General features: G+C 37.0%; 1 protein-coding gene across 7 annotated transcripts in view; it reads left to right on the top strand.

Annotated features, from left to right (window-relative positions):
- Positions 1–17,683, top strand: part of kmt2cb (lysine (K)-specific methyltransferase 2Cb) — a 104,839-nt gene that overhangs the window by 60,096 nt on the left and 27,060 nt on the right. For 6 of the 7 annotated variants that reach the window (XM_082171935.1, XM_082171936.1, XM_082171937.1 and 3 more), the window contains 21 exons: positions 727–843; positions 944–1,048; positions 1,159–1,263; positions 2,500–2,681; positions 3,039–3,203; positions 3,342–3,451; positions 3,551–3,634; positions 4,749–4,961; positions 5,551–5,676; positions 6,516–6,629; positions 6,981–7,123; positions 11,381–11,558; positions 12,221–12,325; positions 13,320–13,367; positions 14,398–14,535; positions 14,626–14,658; positions 14,741–14,890; positions 15,512–15,656; positions 15,807–16,039; positions 16,296–16,369; positions 17,016–17,219. In XM_082171935.1, the coding sequence (XP_082028061.1) occupies positions 727–843; positions 944–1,048; positions 1,159–1,263; positions 2,500–2,681; positions 3,039–3,203; positions 3,342–3,451; positions 3,551–3,634; positions 4,749–4,961; positions 5,551–5,676; positions 6,516–6,629; positions 6,981–7,123; positions 11,381–11,558; positions 12,221–12,325; positions 13,320–13,367; positions 14,398–14,535; positions 14,626–14,658; positions 14,741–14,890; positions 15,512–15,656; positions 15,807–16,039; positions 16,296–16,369; positions 17,016–17,219 (2,772 nt within the window). The remainder of the gene's footprint in view (positions 1–726; positions 844–943; positions 1,049–1,158; positions 1,264–2,499; positions 2,682–3,038; positions 3,204–3,341; positions 3,452–3,550; positions 3,635–4,748; positions 4,962–5,550; positions 5,677–6,515; positions 6,630–6,980; positions 7,124–11,380; positions 11,559–12,220; positions 12,326–13,319; positions 13,368–14,397; positions 14,536–14,625; positions 14,659–14,740; positions 14,891–15,511; positions 15,657–15,806; positions 16,040–16,295; positions 16,370–17,015; positions 17,220–17,683) is intronic. The other variant, XM_082171933.1, reaches the window with a different exon arrangement.

The raw sequence follows: 17,683 nt of genomic DNA, 5'->3' as shown, positions 1-17,683 counted from the left end.
AAAATATAGTAAACCAGTAATATTTTGACATTTTATTACAATTTAAAATAACTATTTTCTATTTTAATATGTTTTAAAATGTAATTGATGTATTATATAAGCATCATTACTCAAGTGATCCTTCAGAAATCATTCTAATATGATGATTTGCCGCTCAAGAAGCATTTCTTATTATTATCAACGTTAAATATTTTTGTGGAAACCATAATACATTTCTTTGATGAATTGAAATTTCTAAATGACAGCATTTATTTGAAATATCTTTTTTGTACTTTACTGTCACTTTTGATCAGTTTAATACATCCTTGCTGAATGAAAGTATTAATTTCATTGATTTCTTTTTTTCTTTTTTTACTGACCCTAAACTTTTAAGCAAATTTTGTTAAATCCTTACTCAGTAATTACAAGATTGGCCATGTGTATTCATAGAAAAGGGATTAGGATCTCTTTATTTAAAAACTATCTGTGATCGGTTGCAGAAATGTGAAATTAACCCATCACAAACAATAATGTTGTTATTACAGTGTAATTACATATGTATAAGCACATGCAATTGAATTTTTTTGTGATTTATCACACTTATAAAGCTACTACTAGCTACAAGAAGCTCCCGGTGGGCAAAGTGCAAGCCAATGCACTAACACAATCCTTTAGCCCCTTCTTCTCGATGAGAATCACTCTCTGCCAGCGAGGATGACCCTGATGGTATCTCTGTTATGTCACCAGGGCAGAGGATCTGGCTTCCCCGGCAGGAGACGGCCCAGGGGTTCGGGTGTCACAGGCCGGGGGGGACGTGGCCGTGCCAGAATGAAAAATGGAGTTCCTCCAATCCCAATACCAGGAGTATGTCAGCTAACACATTTGTTTGTTCTGATATGTGAATATGTAACTATAGCATGACTGTTTTTCCATTAATTTGCATGGTATGTTTGTATCTCTGCAGGTCAACATCATGGAACCAATGTGCATATTCAAGGAAGAGGAGGAAAGCGCCATGCACAGTACAGTGGTGATTTTCTCTAGTACAGACACGTTCACACTGAAACAGGTAAAAGTGAATGTTTCTGAGCAGTCGGTGCTGCTTACAGCCGTATATGTGGAGTCTGCTGCTCTCTTACAGTGGTATGTATGTGTCTGTGTTTGTGTTCATTCCCTTAGGATATGTGTGTGGTGTGTGGAAGTTTTGGACAGGGTGTGGAGGGTCGACTCCTGGCCTGTGCTCAGTGTGGACAGTGTTACCACCCTTTCTGTGTTAACATAAAGGTGAGCACTTTTAAACACCACAGCACAACAGAGCACTTTACAGGTTGAGGCCATCATATCCTTCCCCTTTTCTGTGTTTGAGGTGATGTTTGTAGCGTTAATTATGGCTGGGCAAAAAAGAAAAGAAAAGAAGAAAATTCAATAATGGAAAAAATTACTGAAATTACTTAAGGAGACATAATTATGTAGTAGGGTTGTCACTTTACTGGAATTTCCCTGTTCGATACGATACCTTGAAAAATATCGATATTATATAACACAGGGAAAAACTGCGGCACCATACAGATCATTTGTTATTATCTCATTTTTGTTGTTGTTGATAATTTAGGTCATTTTATTGTAATAGCTTACACATAGCACAGAATAGCTTTTTTTTCTCTTTTTTTTTAAGTCAAGTAAACAGTCAGTAATAAAATAAGAACAAATAAACACAAATTGCAAATGATTGCACAAATAAATACAATACAATAAAGAGACAAATGAAATAAACATGGCTTTAAGTTTTTCAGGTGGGTCTAACAGTATTCAGGTGAGAAATAGTACAGAAATGAAAGTAATCAAAAAGTTACAAAAGTTATTCAGTCAAGAGCAGAGAGTGATTTTCTTTGTCTTTTGTTCTTTGATTAACATGACAGCAGGAATATTAGATTGCTGTCACTTTAAGAGCTTATGCACAGATCCAATATACTGTTACACAACTGACTATTTAACTGAATACTCTGCAAGACAGGCATTTTTACATTTACTGTATTTGACCATTTAAGCGCAATAAGCACATTGCATAACACTTACATTACCACTTTTATTCAGCAAGGATGCATTGAATTGAGAGTAAAGACGTTTATAATGTTACAAAAGATTTCTATTTCAAAGTTATTTTGAACTTTATTCATCAAAGAATCCTAAATAAAAAAATCTATGTTTCCACAAAAATATTAAGCAGCACAACATTGATAGTATTAAGAAATGTTTCTTGAGCATCAAATCATCATATTAGAATGATTTCTAAAGGATCATGTGACTCTGAAGACTAATGTATGAAGAGTAATGGTGCTGAAAATGCAGCTTTCTTTTTTTTCTGTGAAACAAAAAGAAGCGGCCTTTTTATTTTATTTTTTATTTTTTTTAATTAAAATTATACTAAAAACGACTATGTTCTTTTGTTTTTTGGAAAGTTCTTTGGAAAGTCTTCAAATGCATGCTGCCTCGTGTTAAATGAAATGCCTTGGTTGTCAGATCACTAAGGTGGTGTTGAGTAAAGGCTGGCGGTGTTTGGAGTGTACCGTGTGCGAAGCGTGTGGTCAGGCCAGCGACCCGGGACGTCTGCTGCTCTGTGACGATTGTGACATCAGCTACCACACCTACTGCTTAGACCCGCCCCTGCAGAATGTGCCCAATGGGAGCTGGAAATGCAAATGGTATTCCACATTGTTTCACAATTTACACTTTTCTCTTTAAAATACATATTTAAATTAATATAATTGAGAAAAAAATCTTGATTTTTACATAGGTTTACAAAATTATCGTACTTCAACTGTGCTTTAAAAACTGCTTCAAATGTCGTTTTTTTTTTATATATACTTGTGGTTCATTTAAGAATACTTGCTAGTTACAATGGAGGACCTTTTATTAACAAATTTTTTTTTTTATAAGACTTATTAATGCGAATAATTTAACTTGTCATGTATTGATATGAGCAGTTATTAGGGTGGTAAAATTGGTGGAGCCGTGTGGTGTGTGATTAATGTCATTGTGCCTGCTTGGGCCTCCCACAGGTGTGTGTCCTGTACGCAGTGCGGCGCCACGTCTGCGGGTCTGAGGTGTGAGTGGCAGAATAATTACACTCAGTGTGCCCCTTGCGCCAGCCTGGCATCATGCCCACTGTGCCAGCAGGACTACAATGAGGAGGAGATCATCCTGCAGTGCCGCCAGTGTGACAGGTGAGCTGCGGTCCAGCACTCTTGGTCTGGGCTGTGCCTGTACCTGCTGGTGTGCTTGGATTCCTTTCAACTCAGCAAATCATTTTTTGAGGCATCATTGATATCCGTAGCACAAACGCGCTGTTCCCGTGTCTGCAGGTGGATGCATGCCTCGTGTCAGGGGATCTGCTCGGAGGAGGAGGTGGAGAAGATCGCAGAGACCAGCTTTGACTGCAGTCTGTGCCAAGGCCAGACCCCTCTCTCTCCTGGTACACATAAGCTCTGCTTTAGAACAGTCTGTTTTACATTTATAAATCTTTTTTTTTTTTTTTTGGTTGACATTGTGTATTTATGTGTTCATTACACAGCACCTGCAACGCCGGCCAAGCCCAGTTTGGATTTTGTCGAGTCGGTTCTCATACCACAAAGATTCACAAAAACAAGAGATCCTGGTAAAGTTGATGTCATTTTACTAAAACGTTTATTTTTCGAACGGAATTATAAAAACGTCAGATTATAATAATTAAAAGTAATGGAATTTCAATTAAAACTTTACAATAAGGTTCAATTAGTTAACTACATTAGTTAACATGAACTAACAAAGAAAAATTTTAGTCTTCATCTTAGGTAATGTTAATTTCAACATTTACTAATACATTATTAAAATCAAAAGTTGTATCTGTTAAGTAAGGGATAATGTACATCCAGCTGGTTGTGATCAGGACCCCAACGCAAAGCATGATCAGGACCCCACTTATTACACGGCTACATAAACTTGCCACACAGTAAATAATTAGACATTAAATATTGATCCGAGTCGAAATATTTTATTAGCTCTTTAAACGCAAAGCTTCCATGGAGAGAGCAGTTGCTAGCAAGCGCCAAGTTCAAACTAGACGGCATTTAAGGGATACGGTATACAGTCATACCACTTATTACACAGTATTTCACAACATAATTATGGGGATAAGAGATATTGATTTGAGATGAAACTGTTTTAAAATTAATTCATTAAAAAAATTTTTTTATGAAACAAGACAGAGCGAGTCTGTGATACCGGATGATATAATTAAATAACTGTACAAAAAATATTGATTTAGAGTTTTAATATTTTATTAGCTCACCTAACACAAAACTTTCACAAGGAAAAAAAATTCCTAGCAAAAGAAAAGCGCCGACTTCAGTGACAGTTACCCGGATGAGCCTGTGTTATCGTTTTTTACCGGCTGTTATCAGAATCAAGAATTCCACAGAGCCGTGTAATAATTTTATTTAACGGACCTGAACTAACATGAATGAACAATGAAGAGTTGTATTTGTTAACTACCGTTAACAAAAGGAATTGCTTCTTGTTAGTTAAAGCAATAACTAATGTTAACTAATAGAACCTAGTGTTGCTGAAATTTAAATACTTCTGGTTTTGCTTTGCTATGACATATTTCATCAACTAGATATTGTTCTTTGTAAAATGTTCTCCATAGTAATGCCCAATTTGAGAGTGGAATTGTTCTTTTGAGTCGATTCTTCGTGTTTCCAATGAGGTTCCTTAATGTTTCTGCTCCACAGACCTGTCGAGGACGTACACCCAGGACGGTGTTTGTCTCACGGAGTCTGGTCTGTCCCAGCTACAAAGTCTCGCCAATGCAGCCTCTCGCCGGAGACGCTCCAAACCCAAACTCAAACTGAAGATCATAAACCAGAACAGTGTGGCCGTGCTGCAGACTCCTCCAGACCCACAGACCGAACTCTCCAGAGATGGAGACATTGACGACATCAAAAGTACTGCTTCCTACATCTCGACCGTTTACACTTTTTTTTTGTTGCAATAGTTTAATATCCATGAATGATAAGCGAAATAATATATGCAGGATTGAGGGGTTCACAACCTTAAAATAAACTTTTTCGTTTATACATTCAAATCGTGTTGTCAGTTTTAAAATAAAAGGGCCATGCATATTAACAATATATGATTTCTATCATCTTTTAAATGTTTTGGTGAGTTCATGGCAAAGCATTGTGGAATTATCCATAAAAGATCAAGATTGAATGTGCCTCCAATTGTGAGGAAAATTAGGTATCGTAAAAGGTAGCATCATTTTTCTATCAACAATTTAAAGCAGCCGTCACATGGGGAGTGCAACTGTGATACCATAAAACTAGTTATCTAGCCAGGCAGCTCATTATAGTGATTAAAAATGTTATTTTTTTTAACACTAATTGATTGCAGTTTGCTGAACATGTTGCGTAGAACATATTAAAGTGTCTCATATTCAGTTACTCAGTTACTCTTCTCGCAGAGTGAAGTTTGCTTACCTGTGTGCGATTCCTGACAGCTTTGTGTATTTGTTTGCCTGTGTGTGTTTTGCAGAAGAAGTGGAGATGGTGGATGGTGAGGGGAAGTCAGATTCAAGTCCTGAAAGAGAGGCCACAGCAGAAGATGACTCTAAAGACACAGATGCCTGCAAGAAGAGAAAGAGGAAGCCCTACCGCCCAGGTGAGAGACTTGATGAATCACGATTCTATCTTCTGCCGATTCGCATCGATTCACAAATTTCAAAAATCTGTTTTCTAAAGTGTTACATGTGTTTAACTTCGCTGTGCTACTTAAAGTTATTGATGCGTACAGTGTTATCAATCACAATACGCCACAAAAAAAGGACTGGAGCACAGATGCCACCTCTCAAGATGCATGCGATCCCTAATTCAGTTCTCTTTCACAGCTTATTGCGCTTGAATGGTCAAATACACACATGGTATTGTGTGAAGTATTCACATAAACACAGTCTGTTATGTCCTACGTGAACATAAACAATCGGATGTGTAACAGTGTATTAGATCCGTGAATTTGTTCTTAAAGGGACAGCAGCCTAATAAACTGTTGCTGTCTGTTTTGTTAATTTAATCAAAAAGTAAAAAAAGAAACAGAAAATCACTCACTGCTTTTGACTGAATCACTTTTGTATCTTCATTATGAATCAATTTATATTTAACAGTGAAGACTAAACTGTGTCTTATTTTTACATTTGATTATTCAATTTCTGTAGTATTTCTTAAGACATGTTAAATAAACCTAGTAATAATCAACTTGGTTGACTAAAATGGGGAAGAAAAACAATACATTTCAAGGTTTACAGTTAATTCAGTAAGATTTTTTCTTCAAGACCTGTCTCCTGCAGTCAAGTATAAAAAGTAACACAAAACAGTCAACTAGAATCAAATCTATGCATATATCGAATCAAAATTTGATTCAAAATGCTGATAATTTCAGCAGAGGTGATGAAGCACTTCATTTGAAATGTTAAACAATATTGAGGAGTTTCTGCTTTTACTCAGGTATTGGAGGTTTCATGGTCAGACAGAGGAACCGGATGGGTCCAGGCAGAACCAAACCTGCCTTGGTCAGGAAGGACTCCACTGGTTCTGAGACCCTGCAAGGCAAAGACGAGGGTGAGTATCATTCAACACTTTCAGTAAGATGACTTTCTGGTAGCTCATGTTGGATCTTAAATAAATCGTCAGTCTTTATTATTTTTGAATGTATCAATTGCTGTCAAATGTCCACGACCACTGCATTAGTGCATAATGCTGGATTGGGCTCATCCTGATCGCCATGTATTTGACACCTCTAATCTAGACTGATCTATTGATTAATATAGACAAAAGTTATTATTACAACAAAAATATATTGTGTTGAGAGTGTAGATGCTTTGTAGATGTAAAACTCATCTGCATAATTTTTGGATTATATAGGATTTTGATGTAAAGAATGAATATGGTTTCTCTTTTCTGTCCTGATAGGCTGGGGTGACCAAGTGCCTGACACTCCAATTGATGAAAAACCTCCTTTGTCTGATTTTCACGACAATCCTGAGGTTAAAATACGGAAACGCTATAGGAAAAAGAAGACCAAACTGGAGGAGGCTTTCCCCACTTACCTACAGGTAATGCTCATTTTGTCAGCTAATTTTTATTTAGTCTTGTGTCAGATATACTTTTTAGTTTTTATCATATTTAGTCAACTTTGTCCTGTTTTTGTTTAGTCTATTTTTAGACGAGTAAGGCCTGGTTTTACAGACAGGGCTTAGATTAAGCATGGATTAGGCCTTAGTTCAATTAGGACATTTAAGTAGCTTTTATAAAAGTGCCTTAGAAAAAAACATTGCTGGTGTGCATCTTGAGACAAAACAATGGTACTGATATATTTTAAGATTTGTCAGTGCAAGTTGCTTTCAGTTAAAACAGCTCAAACATTTATTTTAGTCTGGGACTAGGCTTAAGCCTTGTCTGTGAAACGGGGGATACATGTCTGGGCATTTTAGTCTAGTTTTAGTCATTGGAAATGTAGTCACATTTTCATTGTGGTGCATTATGGTTAAAGCTACACTGTGTAATTTTTTAAGTTGATTCTTAGCAAAAAACACTTTGTTCTTTCAAAATGATATGTGCTCATTAATGTGTAATTACTTCTACCAACTAATCAAGTATTCTCGTAAGCGTAGAATCTGCCAGCGAGTCGCTCGAATGGTGGCAGCCATGTTGCGCCTCCATCTTGAAAATACATTAGCCAAAGAGGGACATACCTGGAAATTCAAGCTTCGCCTTTTGCGTTTTTACACTCAGTGGCACCGTGACGAATGCGAGGGGGAGATTACTCGCGACTGCCGGCAGATTTGAAATAATACGGCCACCGTAGGAGTTAAAACGCCCTCGGAATGGGAGGGGCTAGAAAGTAAATATTCAGTTGGTAGTCATAAACAATTTCACCGCTAGATGGGAGAAAATCCTACACAGTGTAGCTTTAAACTGATAAAAATGATTATTTTGTTAAAAATTATAATTGCAATGATTGCTGTCATTTGAGAATTTTATCTTTACATTTCATCAGAATTAGTGCATTTTCACCTATAATCACAAATCAAGAGAATCTCCACTCATACGCATCTAGTTTCCTCATTTCAACATTTAAATTAACACTCTCTGTCTACATTATGAAAATTAGTAAAACAAGAAACTTTAACAGTTAAATTCCTAATAGTAATTCCAATTATTCCAAATTACATTAATGTTTTTCTATTAAAACAACCGTAAATTCAGCAACCACAATCGCAAACAATGTAGTCTAGATCTATGTTTGGATTTATTACAGTTCATCACTGGGAATGTTTGATCGCATAGTTAGTCACAGTAAATAGCGCAAGCGGCTCGTGACAGAACACCGACTGGCTAAATTACCCTTTCATTTAAGCAGAGTATGGGTCATTCAATGTAAGTTTGTGGGGTGTTTTTAGCCCTGTTTTTCATCCACCAGTCAAAAGTCAAATCTACTTAGAAAAGCTATAGCACATCTCTCCAAAACAGGCCACTTGATATGAGATCATTTCTAAGCCACAGTCCTCTGGAATCAATAGAAACTTTTCAGCTGATGCTCCCTTTATCTCAAGTAAATTCCAGGGATGTCACTGGGCAACTGCTACAGATGCACTGGGAGATGCCACAGCTTTTAGTGGACTTCAGAGCACTCTGCTAGGTGAATTGGGAGCTTGTATAGCCGAGTTTGACATGTGGACTCTTAGGGAGATGATGTCATTTATCCAACTCAGACTCCTGTCGTTAGTCTCAAACTGATGTTTGAAAGCTACAACAGATCAATTTTTTTTTTAATCTTAAGACTTTGTCCTAGACTCCTTTTGCACTCACTTGCATACTTATACATTTATGTCAGGAAGCATAACTGGGGGATGGTCTGATACAATTGATGAGTCATTTTATATCATGCTCAATCTGTAAACCACAATACAGTATTTTCTGCTGGATATGTAACAGAAAATTTGTTGGTATATTAATCATGTGGAAAGCCTATTTTGGGATAATCCTGTGCATCACACTAAGGATGCGTCAAATTGATCAAAAGTGGCAGTAAAGACATTTGTAATGTTACACAAATTTACTTTACTTTCTATTAATAAAAGAATCCTTTCACAAAAATAAAAAGCAACACAAATGTTTTCAACATTGATGATAATAATAATAAGAAATGTATCTTAAGCATCAATTCATCATATTAGAATGATTTCTGAAGGATCAATCTGAAGACTGGAGTAATGATGCTGAAAATTTAGCTTTGACATCAAAGGATTACATTTTAAAATACATTTAAATAGAAAAGAGTTTTTTTTCACACTACAGTTTTTACTGTATTATTTGTATTTCAAATAAATGCAACCTTGGTGAACGTAAGAGACTTCTTTCAAAAACATTTTTTACAAAATGTTACCGACCCCAAACGCTTGAACAGTTTGTGTAAATACTAATGAAAAGCACATCATCTTGTCAGATCATTTCCTCTTTATATCTGGAGGATGATGGTTGCAACAACAATAGATTTATGAATATGAATAATGAATAAACCACTTACCATTGTTCAAGTAAAAAAGCAAAAACAATGATTCAAATCAGTAAAACTACTATTATTAAGCAAATAATTCTGACTCTAAATTTGAATTAAATGAGACACTTTCAAAGTTACAAAGCTGATATACACATCAGTTGAATTCTCTATTAATGCGGCACATGTAAAAACAAATAAACTTTTGCTGTACTTATCAACACCCTTTATTATTGCTTTATTTGCGACCCATCCTGCTTTGTATTTTCATATTACTTCATGTTTCTGTCACCCTCACGTGTAAATAGCATAAAGCAGGTCTGCACATTGATAGCTGCACAAATGTATTTACCACTGTATAAAAGATTCAGCAAAATTGATACCGTCACACTTTGTATTACACCATCATATCGACCAGCTCAAGAAACCAAGAACTGATGAGGTGGGAATGACGTAGTTTGATGGTTGAGCTAATGCTAGCTGTTCATGCTAGCTCCTGCATCAACACTGAGAAAATCCACCCTAAAGGTGCTTCTCAGAAGAGCCACTTCAAATCAATTATTGAAAATGGAGGCTTTTAATGTCTCAGCCAGGCAGGTTCCTGAGAGCTGGAGGCTGTCAGGTCAGCTGAACTGAAATGACAGAACAGGCGGTGTGTTGGGAAGTCGTATTACGGATGATATTTTCATGCTTGTTCCTGTTATTGCCGTGCACACGTGCAGCGGCGTGTGTCTTCGTAGATTGTGCGTCCTGTGGGACTGCGCTGGAGTGGTATGAGACGGGATGAAACATGAGCTCATTTGAGGGGCTCCCATAACGTGACAGTCAGTGCAGTGTAACGGCATACGAGAGCCAGACAGTCGGCTCAGACAAACACAGAGCCATCTGGAAAATATCCACTGTACCCGGAAAAGATACTCTATCAACAATGCTTTCATTACAAATGATAACAGCTCAATGTGATTCGAGTATTCCTCTTCAGAAGATTCGCTCTGAATGTCATGATCATCCGAAATGCGATACTGTTGTCTTTGACATGAGCGATGTTGTGTTTTCCAGCACTGGGAAATATGATATTTAGAAAATGAATCATGCAAATACTTAAAAATATATATATATTAAATGTTGATAATATTCAATGTCTTCTATCCTCACCAAGGCTGCATTTGTTTGTTCAGAAGTACAATAAAAACAACAATATTGTGAAATATTATTACAATTTAAAATAACTGTTTTCTATTTTAATCTATTTTTAAAATGTCATTTATTACTTTGATGGAACATCTGAGTTTTCTGCATCATTACTCAATGTCTTTAATGATTAATATGATCATTCTCTTTTGCATCCTTCATGAATAAAATTATTGATTTATTGTAATTAAAGCCAAAAACAGTTCACATGAATCAGTCTGAATGATACATTTGCAGATTGGTCTGAATTTGAATGTTTTTAAAAAACAAAAGGTCATATTGACCAAAAAAAATCCACTTGTTTGATTAACACAAGTAGGTCATGGGTAATAAACATTTTCCTTTTTGAAATATTCTGTAGTATAACAAAATCCCTTTTGTGATCATTAAATTGTATTATGCAGTATCTGCATTTTATGAGCCATGAGATGCTCTCTAGATATTGGCATCAGCATTCAACATTAAAAAACCCATAATGGTTGACCACTAGCCTGAACAGTTATTGCTCAATTTATGAAAGCCATATTTTTTTAAAACCCATATCATCTTTACTTGATGGACAAATCAGTCACCTTGCACATTTTATACTGAAGTACTCTCACTCCAATCTCTTCTCTTACAGGAGGCCTTTTTTGGGAAAGACCTGCTGGACAAGAGCAAACAGAGCAGACAGGAAACCACACGGCTGCTAGAAGATGACCGAGACAGGAAACAGCTCACGGCCAATCAGATGAAGCCATTGTCAAACGCATCACTCAGTGCGTCAGCGGCACCGCTGCCCAGTAAAGCAGTAGCAGCACGTACGTTTCTCGCAGCTACTGGTGCAATCACACACACACACACACACACACACACACACACACACACGCACGGCCTGTTGCAGCCTTTTTGTCTCTTTCTGTTTGTGTCTTTTTTCCATTTGACATTCAAACCCAGTCTGATTTATAAATATATTTCCCTTGAAGTCAATAGGAAATTTAAATAGACCCCATTTACTTTCTTTACACACATTGCTGGAATGGGTGCCGGCGGATTCACTGACTCCACAAGTAAAATGGGTTGAGAGTGCAATTTCATGTTGACTTTAAATGTGTCTAAACAATTTAGACCATTTTCCTGGAGTACAAAAGTCTTATGTCTATGTCTGTTTAGATTAATCGGAATTTGTTTTAGTTTTCCTTGCTCCCGTTTTGCCCCGCGTTCCTTGGTCATTAGTTTCTGATTAATCCTTAGTTTATTTTCCTGTAAATTAACTCTCTCTGGGTATTTAAGCCCTTAGTTTCCTTAGTTTCCGGTATAGTCTATGGTTTAACGTAGTTGTGTTCTCCTAAGTTTCTCCGTGGATTTATTATTAAAGACTGTTTATTTCTCTGAATCTCCTGCGTTGTGTGCTTCGTAGCACACACGTGACTACAACCATTAGGCCCTTATAATTACTTTCCTGCTTTATCCGCATCCACAGAAAACTCTGTGGAACCTCTAGTGGACCTCTCCGAAGAGCTGAAATCAGACACAGAGCTGCTGGGAATGTTTTCTGATAACATTGGAAAGCAAACAGAGGAGCCCGGTAGGCCATTATGACTGTCTCTAAACATATGAGAAGAAATGACAGCACATGTTTGCTGTTCTGATGAGCCCTTTCAATGAGGTCCAGCTCTCTAACTCTAATATTGTCAGTGTCTGGGAATCTGCTTTGAAATGGGAACTTCATAAGTTCATAATGTTCTCGTAATCTTAAAAACCCTGTGAAAATAAAGGCATGTGCTTAGATGACTGATATAAAATATGCCTGTTAATGAATGTAATGTTCATACAAAAGTTAAGTTTTTTGGGGTTGTCAAACGTAGCACGTTGACACATGCAATCTATTTAGCAGCGTTAATTATTTTTGACGCCGTTAGCACATTAACGCTTAACTCTTTTAATTTGTTCTGTGTAATTTATAAACATCTCCCTTTATCACACGCATACAATAAAGCGCAGTATGCATTTCTCGGTAAATGGAGAAAGACTTGCATTTCATTTATTTATAAATCAAACCCAAATGGGGCGTTTAACAAAAGTCATTTGCATTGTATAGTGGAACTGATTCCTATCATTCATAGAAATGTTAATGCAAACAGGTCAGCGGCAAAAACAACTGTACACATGTAGGATTTTGTCCATAAAGTGTGTATAAAATAGTTTTATTCCATGATTGCACATTTGCAATTTCTGTTCGTATTTCCCATGAGTTTAGTGCAGTTTGAGAAATATAGAATATATTATTTATTATATTATTTGACTCTACAGCAAAAATACACCTCTAATGTCTTATAGTGTACAGTCAAATGTTCATATCACCAAATAAACTTTTGTTTGAAATATATAATACATTTTTTAATATCTAAATATTTAATAACCTATAAGAGATTGTCTTTTCATTTTGTTAATTTTCTTGGCATTTCCATATTTCATTCTTAGCTCATTTTAATTTACATTGTGTATGAATCATCTGCAGAATCTTTCTTTTTCTCTCCACTGTGCTGATCCCTCATTGTGTTTGGTTTGGGTCTTTGTAGGTCTTGATTTTTGCCCTTTCCAAGTTGAGTACTCTCCTTCACCATTTGGTAAGAGCTCATGATCATGTTTTTTGATTATTTTCTTTTTCTTCTATTCTCTCTCACCCTTTTGCTTGGCTTTTATTGGCACATTTCTGTTACTGTTTGATTGTTGACACATCACTCACAATGTTTACTGCACCTGAATCCAACCATTATGTATCTGCAGTCTATTTAGTTTCACTAAGTAAAACTTCCCATAATGGACAGCAGCAATCCAGTGCTAGATTAACAGAATGTGGTCAAGGACGCTTCTCTTATACCCGCACAGAACTGAGATGTTCTATAGCCCGGCATTTCAGAAAACCGAAGGCACTGATGAATGGCCTTCCTCCCATGAACAACAGTCAGCGCCTCTTTCTGAATGTATAAGTGAAAAATAGGTGCTCTGTTCCTCTGAGATCCACTGAGTCCTTGGTTTAATGAAAAGGAACCAACCCAGTATTTTGTGAAAGATGCTGAGCTATCATCCCTGCTGTAAAAACAGCCTTGGAGGACGAGCCCACATGACCTCCCTCAGAGCCCACAGTTATATTTCTAGTTAAATTATTTGCAGCACTAAGTTGTTTATTCAGTTTTGTCCATGGCAGATATGACGGCAGATAACAAGATCCACAACCTGCTCCTGTCCGGTTTTGCTTATTAGTTTTAGTTCAGTGTTAGTGGGATAGTTTACTTAAAAAGTTCTGTCATCACATACTCACCCTCACTTATTGTCATTCCAAACCTGTATAACTTTCTTATAGAGAACACAAAATATATTTTTGAGGAATGCTTAAATTCTTTTTGTTTGTAAAATGGAAGTCAATGGGATCCAAAATAACATTGGACCCCACTGACTTTAGTTAAATAGAAGAAAATAATATAACATGAGGGTGAGTAAATTACATTTTTTATTTTTGGGTGAACTATTCCTTACATTTTTGAAGATTCACCATGACAAACCCAATTTCAGGACATCAGGGTCCAGTGGCATGTTTTGTTTGTTGAGATGAGCGTGACAATATTTGTGTGCTTTTCTGTATATGTGTTTGTGTAGGTCTGGACGTTGCTCCTTTAACAGAAGATGCATCTGCCTCATCTCAAACTCATCTAGGCCGAACTTACCCACGTCAGGTGCCCGAGGAGCAGCTGGATGGCATCCTAAGCCCTGAACTGGACAAGATGGTCACTGATGGTCTGTATACAACAAATGTATACATTGTTGAATAGTAGTATTTGTTCTTGACACATCTAAATGTAAACACTGAATCTTTCTGCCATACAGAATCAATACTCAGCAGACTCTACAAAATACCAGGTAGGTTTTATACTCAAAGCACCAACTGCCAGAGAGCACTTTAAGTCATTGTGTTGTTAATATTAGACCTGTTTCCTTGCAGAGCTTGGTGGGAAGGATGTGGAGGATCTCTTCTCAGCTGTCCTGAGTCCCAGCACCAGCCAACCTCCTCAGATGCATCAACAGATCCAGGGAGCTCAAACCCTGCATGGTCCCCCAGGCCATGGTTTACATCCCTCCCAACCAAACTCAGGTTTGTTGTAGGAAAATAATCAGTGTTATGCTTGAGTGATATGGTTGAGACTGACAGTAATGCTTGTCTATGTAATTTAAAGGTGATGCATGTCATCTTTTCCATGTTAAAACATTCCCATATTGGTTTGAATTTGCACAGACAACTATAAATGTGACATTCATAAGTTGACTTCTAAAAGAGTATGAAAAAAAAAATCTGAATTATTTGAGTATCCCCACCAGGGGTGCATTTCCCATAAGCATTGTTAGCTAACTGTGGTCGCAAGTTCCATCGTTTCCAACAAAGTTTCAGTGATTCCCCAATCCATGGTTCCAATGAATATTCGCAAACAGCATTGCATTTTTTGTTTGGAACTACTGCTCTCAACGTGTGTTTAGACATTGGGGATGGTAGTTGTGCAAAAATCACACATTTCACCTTTACCAGAATACTCTGGGTTTTGTACCAACTCAGTTGATGGTATCTGTGGCGTTTTGTATAATCCCTCAAGTGCATTACTGTAAAGACGTTTTTTTCTGAAGATTTTCATTCTCAGGTAAACCAAACTGACACATTACGTTGTGATAAATCTTGAAGGCCAGGCATTGTTTTATGCACTGTTGATATGTTTTTGTACAGGAATGTCTTCACGAATGCCAGTGATGAATGGTTTGATGGAACCCAAACAGGAGTTTTCACAGTCCTCGATTGGTCCTGGAACAGGGCCTGATATGGCTCGAAATATCCCCTCAATGCAGCGCATGCCTTTCTCAGACAATCTTAGGTCAGTTATGAGTATATTTTTTTTCAGACAAATGCACACCCACACATATCTAAATTGCAGTTACATGTTTTTGTTCAGTAGGTAAAAATATTGTGGCCTAGTTAGATAAAATCAGGATTTTAGATGACTGTTATTGTATCCACTGTGAAGGGACAGGAAGTTCAATCTGATAGCGCAGGAGACTGCTGGTCCGTGGTCCGCTACAGGGTCATCTTCTGCATCTGCTCCAGCCGCTGCCTCGGAGGTGGAGGGAGACTCCATGTCCACTGCACAGAAAAGCACTCTGAAGTGGGAGAAAGAGGAAATGCTCGGAGAACTTGCCACTGTTGCACCCGTCCTGTACACTAATGTCAACTTCCCAAACCTCAAGGAGGAATATCCAGGTCGGCGAAGAGAATTTAAAGTGATCGCTCAAATGCAGCTTTGAAAATCAATAAAATACTATGTTACAATAAACATGAATTCCCATTAGCAGCCCATTTTACTATATTTAATTATGTAATCTGACATATTATATATTAAAGTAAATAAGATATATTTTGATTTACATGTTGAACTTAAATGACACCATCTCTTCTTAATGTCTCTCATTGTTAGTCTTCTAATAGATCATTTTATTTTTATGTTATAACCATACAGATTGGTCAACACGAGTAAAACAAATCGCAAAACTGTGGAGAAAAGCAAGTTCACAGGACCGGGCTCCATATGTGGTAAGTTGCACAGTATCAGCTGTAATACAACGAGGACATCATCATCACATTATTATGATATGACAAAAAGTACTTTATAGTTCAGCTGCACTGTAAAATGCCTCTCTCTTTGGCTATTAAGGGCTTACAAAATGTAGATAGAAATGTTTGGATCAATTACAGAAAAGAGCAGCATATATTATTTTTGTGTTTTGGGAAGCTGGTTTGCTGGTGAACCAGCACATGCAGTGTTTTGAATGCTGGTGTGCTGGCTTGTCGACTAGCTTCACCTCCTAAATTTTGCTGGTTAATAACATGGCTATGATGGTCTACCCGCGTAAGAGCAGCATCAGACCACCACTAAACAGTATAAACCAGCATGGAATTTATTTCAGCTGGGTATAGGGACGCTTTAGTGTTGCTCAAAGTCAGAAGAATAAATTGGGCCCTAGGAGCTCATTACAGTCTGAGAGATAGATAAAAAATAAAAAAAGATATGATTAAAGGGAACATTACCTTGACATGAAGGAGTCGAGGCCAACTTAAAATAATAATAAAAAAGCTTTTAGACAATTAATCTTAAAACCATGTTATTTTAGCAAATGTATGCAACCATTGAATTTCAATGGTCTTTGATATCAAACCTGCACGACTATACCATTCACAGCAAAAGGCCAGAGATAACAGGGCAGCCCTACGCATTAACAAGGTCCAAATGTCCAACGAGACCATTAAGCGGCAGCCGACCCAGCCTCAGCAGCCTTTAGAAGAGTTTGATCCTGCTATTCCACCCCTGGACCCAGAGTTACTGTTCAAAGATCCACTGAAGCACAAGGAATCAGAACATGAACAAGAATGGAAGTTTAGACAGGTAAGTCTAATATATGTTTGTGTTTGGAAAATGGCTAAATGACAGTTTGTAAACTGTTATCTCAACAAATTAAACATACCACTGGAACCTGATGTCCTGAAATTGGGTTTGTCATGGTAGATCTACATTAAAGGAATAGTTTACCCAAAAATAAAAATGTTAATTTACTCACCCTCATGTTGTTCCAAATCTGTATACCTGTTCCTTTTGTGGACCACAAAAAAATAATATATTTGCATTTTGAGCTACAGTTTTTAATGTTGTTGAAATGTTTGCAGAAGTGACCTTCAAAATAAACTCTACTGAAGCATTTATTTCAGAGGGCAGAAAAGAATATGAATTTTTTTTTAAACGTCATGTTCTTCAAGCATAAATGCACACATCTCAAGATCTCCTCAGAACTTCAAATGAATTACATCCGTGTTCTCTTTTGCCTAGAAATAAATACACTGATCAAATGACAT

Source organism: Leuciscus leuciscus (assembly GCF_965113295.1).
Source record: "Leuciscus leuciscus genome assembly, chromosome: 6".
Lineage (NCBI taxonomy): Eukaryota > Metazoa > Chordata > Actinopteri > Cypriniformes > Leuciscidae > Leuciscus > Leuciscus leuciscus.
The sequence above is the reverse complement of the archived record's forward strand: the minus strand, read 5'-3'. Positions and strand labels throughout refer to the sequence as shown.